The sequence below is a fragment of the Salvelinus alpinus genome, chromosome 16, assembly GCF_045679555.1.
Source record: "Salvelinus alpinus chromosome 16, SLU_Salpinus.1, whole genome shotgun sequence".
Lineage (NCBI taxonomy): Eukaryota > Metazoa > Chordata > Actinopteri > Salmoniformes > Salmonidae > Salvelinus > Salvelinus alpinus.
In genome coordinates this window covers 46,415,904-46,422,765 of record NC_092101.1, presented here as the reverse complement: position 1 = coordinate 46,422,765, position 6,862 = coordinate 46,415,904, and the positions used below count along the sequence as shown (strand labels likewise).

At 41.4% G+C, this 6,862-nt stretch overlaps 1 protein-coding gene across 1 annotated transcript; it reads left to right on the top strand.

Annotated features, from left to right (window-relative positions):
* Positions 1-276: 276 nt before the first annotated feature.
* On the top strand, positions 277-5,448 carry LOC139541795 (phospholipase A and acyltransferase 1-like). The gene is made up of 4 exons (XM_071346738.1): positions 277-409; positions 1,239-1,335; positions 4,892-5,166; positions 5,269-5,448. Exons 2-4 carry the CDS (start codon positions 1,239-1,241, stop codon positions 5,320-5,322), a joined length of 426 nt encoding a protein of 141 aa, XP_071202839.1. The 5' UTR covers positions 277-409; the 3' UTR covers positions 5,323-5,448.
* Positions 5,449-6,862: the final 1,414 nt, after the last annotated feature.

Below are 6,862 nucleotides of genomic sequence, written 5' to 3'. Positions count from 1 at the left end.
TAAGCTAAACAAACTTGGTCTACGTGCACAATACCTTAACGCAAACATCATAACATATTTAACCCTTTTACTGCAATACTTGAATCCCCTTTTAATAATATCGTCCACTATATATTTCCCCCTGTTTCCAACTTTTAATCATTACTTTAATAAATTCCAGTCCCAATTCATTTTGTTCTCATTTTCGTTAAATCAATGTCAATTCTCTCTCAATGCTCATTCTTTGTGCTCTGTGTGTGTGTGAAAGTGAAACTTCTTCATGAGTATGGGAATGTGCAAACGTGTCTCTAAAAGAACTGTGCCTTAGATTACATCTTGTTGTCAAGAGTAGTAGGCTAAGGGTGAGGTCTTCTTCACTAGGCACAATCAACAGTGAGACATTCACATATAAAACAGGAGTCCGACCACAGTAAGTACTGCTGCTGATCTTTGACTAATACTAATTACTATTAATCAACAGTACCATAAAAGGTGTGTGTGTGGGTGGGGTGGGACATGTTTAACCAGTGGTGGAAAAAGTACCAAATTGTCATACTTGAGTAAAAGTAAAGATACCTTTAATAGGAAATGACTCAAGTAAAAGTGAAAGTCACCCAGTAAAATACTAACTGAGTAAAAGTCTAAAAGTATTTGGTTTTAAATATACTGAAGTATCAGAAGTAAAAGTATAAATCATTTCAAAGTCTTTATATTAAGCAAAACAGACGGCACCATTTTCTTGTTTCTTAAATTTACGAATAGTCGGGGGACACTTCAACCCTAAGACTTAATTAACAAACGAAGCATTTTGTGTTTAGTGAATCCGCCAGATCAGAGGCAGGGATCTCTTGAGAAGTGCGTGAATTGGACCATTTTCCTGTCCTGCTAAGCATTCAAAATGTAACAAGTACTTCTGGGTGTCAGGGAAAATGTATGGAGCAAAAAGTATATTATTTTCTTTAGGAATGTAGTGGAGTAAAAGCAGTCAAAAATATAAATAGTAAAGTACAGATAACTTTCAAGAATTTTTACTTGACTACTTTACACCACTGTTTTTAACTATACTTATGGGGGCCAGAAGTCCCCACAACAATAGTAAACAAACAAAAAATGGGCCAACTGGGAAAAAGGCTATTTCTAGGGGGTTTAGAGTTAGAATTAGGGTTAGGTTTAGTGTTGGAGAAAATAGGTTAGTAACACAGGACTGTGTGTGTGGGGTGTTGCATAACTAAAGGTCTTCTTACCCACCTTATTCTTAGATGGAGTTCGGTGACATGATTAAGATAAACAGAGGTACCTACAACCACTGGGCTCTGTACATTGGAAATGGAGATGTCATCCATGTGGTAACTACAGGTATGATGTTTTTCTGGAAATGTATTTGTGGTAGCCTATATTCCAATTCCAGAATTGGGGCAGGGTGTAAACATTATCTGAAGTCAAATGTTAACAGCAGAGTACTGGCCCAATGCTCTAACCACTAGGCTACCTGCCGCCCCTAACAGCAGAGTACTGGCCCAATGCTCTAACCACTAGGCTACCTGCTGCTCCTAACAGCAGAGTACTGGCCCAATGCTCTAACCACTAGGCTACCTGCTGCCCCTAACAGCAGAGTACTGGCCCAATGCTCTAACCACTAGGCTACCTGCTGCTCCTAACAGCAGAGTACTGGCCCAATGCTCTAACCACTAGGCTACCTGCTGCTCCTAACAGCAGAGTACTGGCCCAATGCTCTAACCACTAGGCTACCTGCTGCCCCTAACAGCAGAGTACTGGCCCAATGCTCTAACCACTAGGCTACCTGCTGCCCCTAACAGCAGAGTACTGGCCCAATGCTCTAACCACTAGGCTACCTGCTGCTCCTAACAGCAGAGTAAAACTGATATCTGAACATGGTCCATAGTCAGAACTTTTGAATGTATTCAATCAGCTACAGCATCTGCTGTGTTCTCTCAGTCTCTTAATTTCTCTCATCATCAAAACACACAATTACACTTACATATGCACTCTATGGTGGAAAATTACAACCACTCCATATATGGTCGTTATGCTTTCAAGCTGGTTTAGTATGTTTCCCTCTGATACATGTCTGAAATCATTTCTGCGGTTGAGGCCAACAACTGACGAGAGGAACTGGTCTGGGGGCCACATCCTGGTTTCGATGCACTCAAACAGTCTTCACAGCAAATCAATTCAAATTATATTTGTCACATGTGCTGAATACAACAGGTGTAGTCGACCTTACAGTGAAATGCTTACCTACAAGCCCTAACCAACAATGCAGATTAAAAAAATAAAGTGTTCAAATAAACTGGAGTAAAAAATATATAAATAAAATTTAAAAAAACAACAAATAATTAAGGAGCAACAATAAAAGCAGTAGAGGCTATATACAGGGGGTATAGGTACAGAGTCAATGTGGAGGCTATATACAGGGGGTATCGGTACAGAGTCAATGTGGAGGCTATATACAGGGGGTACCGGTACAGAGTCAATGTGGAGGCTATATACAGGGGGTATCGGTACAGAGTCAATGTGGAGGCTATATACAGGGGGTACCGGTACAGAGTCAATGTGGAGGCTATATACAGGGGGTACCAGTACAGAGTCAATGTGGAGGCTATATACAGGGGGTACCGGTACAGAGTCAATGTGGAGGCTATATACAGGGGGTATCGGTACAGAGTCAATGTGGAGGCTATATACAGGGGGTATCGGTACAGAGTCAATGTGGAGGCTATATACAGGGGGTACCGGTACAGAGTCAATGTGGAGGCTATATACAGGGGGTACCAGTACAGAGTCAATGTGGAGGCTATATACAGGGGGTACCGGTACAGAGTCAATGTGGTGGCTATATACAGTGGGTATCGGTACAGAGTCAATGTGGAGGCTATATACAGGGGGTACCGGTACAGAGTCAATGTGGAGGCTATATACAGGGGGTATCGGTACAGAGTCAATGTGGAGGCTATATACAGGGGGTATCGGTACAGAGTCAATGTGGAGGCTATATACAGGGGGTACCGGTACAGAGTCAATGTGGAGGCTATTTACAGGGGGTACCGGTACAGAGTCAATGTGGAGGCTATATACAGGGGGTACCTGTACCGAGTCAATGTGGAGGCTTTATACAGGGGGTACCGGTACAGAGTCAATGTGGAGGCTATATACAGGGTGTAACGGTACAGAGTCAATGTGGAGGCTATATACAGGGTATTACGGTACAGAGTCAATGTGGAGGCTATATACAGGGTGTTACGGTACAGAGTCAATGTGGAGGCTATATACAGGGGGTACCGGTACAGAGTCAATGTGGAGGCTATATACAGGGTGTTACGGTACAGAGTCAATGTGGAGGCTATATACAGGGGGTACCGGTACAGAGTCAATGTGGAGGCTAAATACAGGGTGTTACGGTACAGAGTCAATATGGAGGCTATATACAGGGTGTTACGGTACAGAGTCAATGTGGAGGCTATATACAGGGGTACCAGTACAGAGTCAATGTGGAGGCTATATACAAGGGTACCAGTACAGAGTCAATGTGGAGGCTATATACAGGGGTACCAGTACAGAGTCAATGTGGAGGCTATATACAGGGGTACCAGTACAGAGTCAATGTGGAGGCTATATACAGGGGTACCAGTACAGAGTCAATGTGGAGGCTATATACAGGGGTACCAGTACAGAGTCTATGTGGAGGCTATATACAGGGGTACCAGTACAGAGTCAATGTGGAGGCTATATACAGGGGGTACCGGTACAGAGTCAATGTGGAGGCTATATACAGGGGGTACCGGTACAGAGTCAATGTGGAGGCTATTTACAGGGGGTACCGGTACAGAGTCAATGTGGAGGCTATATACAGGGGTACCGGTACAGAGTCAATGTGGAGGCTATATACAGGGGGTACCGGTACAGAGTCAATGTGGAGGCTATATACAGGGGGTACCGGTACAGAGTCAATGTGGAGGCTATATACAGGGGGTACCTGTACCGAGTCAATGTGGAGGCTATATACAGGGGGTACAGGTACAGAGTCAATGTGGAGGCTATATACAGGGGGTACCGGTACCGAGTCAATGTGGAGGCCATATACAGGGGGTACCTGTACCGAGTCAATGTGGAGGCTATATACAGGGGGTACAGGTACAGAGTCAATGTGGAGGCTATATACAGGGGGTACCGGTACAGAGTCAATGTGGAGGCTATATACAGGGGTTACCAGTACAGGAGTCCACGTGGAGGCTATATAGAGGGGATACCGGTACAGAGTCAATGTGAAGGGGTACATTTTAGTTGAGGTGATATGCACATGTAGGTGGAGGTCAAGTGTAATATGTAGGTAGAGGTTAAGTGTAATATGTAGGTAAAGGTCAAGTGTAATATGTAGGTAGAGGTCAAGTGTAATATGTAGGTAGAGGTAAAGTGTAATATGTAGGTAGAGGTCAAGTGTAATATGTAGGTAGAGGTAAAGTGTAATATGTAGGTAGAGGTCAAGTGTAATATGTAGGTAGAGGTCAAGTGTAATATGTAGGTAGAGGTCAAGTGTAATATGTAGGTAGAGGTCAAGTGTAATATGTAGGTAGAGGTCAAGTGTAATATGTAGGTAGAGGTCAAGTGTAATATGTAGGTAGAGGTCAAGTGTAATATGTAGGTAGAGGTCAAGTGTAATATGTAGGTAAAGTGTAATATGTAGGTAAAGTGTAATATGTAGGTACAGTGTAATATGTAGGTAAAGTGTAATATGTAGGTACAGTGTAATATGTAGGTAGAGGTAAATGACTATGAATGGATAATAAACGGAGCAGCAGTGTGTTCAAGTGGATGTTGACCTCTCCATTATTACAATTCTTATTTATAAAGTTTGATTGACAACTAATCTTTTTTCTCTCTTGTTGTTTTGTAGATGGGTCTTCAGCTTTCTGGAGTGCTTTCGCATCCAGCTCACCCAGTCTTTCCAGTAAAGGCATGATTATAATAGATAAGTTTATGAATGTGGCAGCAGGGAATCCTTACAAAATATACAACTACTTGGATAACAAGATCAGACCAAGGAGTACTGACGTCATTACTGTCGAAGTGCACAAAATGAGAGGATACACAATACCATATGACCTCATTGGAAACAACTGCAAGCATTTTGTTACTTTCCTCCGTTATGGCAAATCAGGGTCCAAACAGGTAGCCATGACAGTATAATTGAGAACATATTCTAAATAATGCTTTGCTTGATGAGATGCAATCCATATTAATTATTATTTTTCTTTGTCTTTTTCCTTATAGGCAGATGACTTCATGAAGAAGTTGTTAGCTTGTGCTGCAGGCCTGCTTTGTTGAGTGAGTGGTTGGTTGGTTGAGTGGCCGCTGTTGCATTAATCAAAGTTATTAAATAGGTACCTTGGGTCTCATGAGTCCATGGAGAATGCCAGTGATGCAACATGTTGTTGATAGTTTAATGAATAAAGGACCATCTCAAAGACCAATGTGGTTGTGTGGTCATTTTTCATCCAGATCAAACAGAATATTAAATTAATATACTAGCCTTTCTAGTATCAAAACATGACCTTGATTAACCTTGTACTGCACTGGGCTAAATCAGGGTCACACAGAGTGTTTCTGGGTAGTCTTAAACAAATCTACTTAGAAACAAAAGTATACACTTCACACACATGGTTATGGGCTTAACAAAAATAAGACACCTGTACCGTGTCATATACAGTTGAAATGTATTCAATTTTGAGTTTGCATCAATATTGGACTTTTATACATCACAGAAGACTGAAATATAACAAAACTGGGTTGACATCGAAACAATGGATTTTCTGCAGTTTAAAAAAATATAATGTTCATTAGTTATTACATCATGAAAGATATTACTAACATTCCACCCATGAGGCCACTAGAGGGCGATGGACTGCAGGAAAAGGATCTATGGAGAATCCTCCTATACAGTTCATGTTAATAATATATTCTGTTGTAACATATTAGCCCCATTTTTACTTTTAGGGGCAGATTGCGGGACCCAGATTAAATCTACTCCTGGATTTAAAAGCATTGTTAATGGATAATCTCAATTGAAAGTGATTCTTAATCCAGGACGAGACTTAATCTGAGTGTGAAACCTGCACTTTAATGTTCTGAACTAGTTCCTTGAATGGATACAGTAAGACAGGAGAACAGGTTCCTGATGACATCAATATGCTGTTTATTTACAGTAAACAAGACAACAGTAAACATGTCGTCCCAGGCGAATGATGCAGTGCCCCCTTTGGGCCAATTAGTAAATGTCTGATCTCTATGGCAAGACACATCATTCACCCAAGTTCTGATCAAATCAGGCCAATGGTGTCTGAAATATTGCTTTTGACTAGCGTACATACAGTTGATTACTATAGCACCCCTTTGACAGGGTTTGCAACATGTTTGCCAAATTTTGCTCCAATATGAATATAATTGACCGATTTATATGCATATGTGCCAGACCCACATGAATGTTTATTGGTCAATAGCAGCCATGTTGTTTTAAGTACTCCTCTGATAAATAGTGTGTTGAGAGACCTTTGTCCATTGTTGCCACATACCAACTTTCATGCAGATCAGTCATTCGGCGCCAGAGGAGTAGCATTTTAAGTGTTTTTCCCAACATTCAAAATGGAGGAAAATTCATAATTGCAGACCTTGTAGGTATAGGTGCCTAAGGCCAAATTGTACCTTGTGAAGAGGGGGAACTATGTACCGATTTCATGGCTTTAGGTCAAACGGGATTAGGGACGTGACCTTTCAAAATGTGCATTTTCAATCGTGTGTTTTAGCGCCACCATATGGCCAATCAGTATCAAATCATAAAATAATTTATCCAATAGATCCTTTTCCAGTA

Bases quoted from the DNA above. Each gene is read 5' to 3' on its own strand.
- LOC139541795 (XM_071346738.1), top strand. From the start codon at position 1,239: ATGGAGTTCGGTGACATGATTAAGATAAACAGAGGTACCTACAACCAC. The intron at 1,336-4,891 runs GTATGATGTTTT...GTTGTTTTGTAG, and splicing joins CATCCATGTGGTAACTACAG to ATGGGTCTTCAGCTTTCTGG. The intron at 5,167-5,268 runs GTAGCCATGACA...TTTTCCTTATAG, and splicing joins GCAAATCAGGGTCCAAACAG to GCAGATGACTTCATGAAGAA.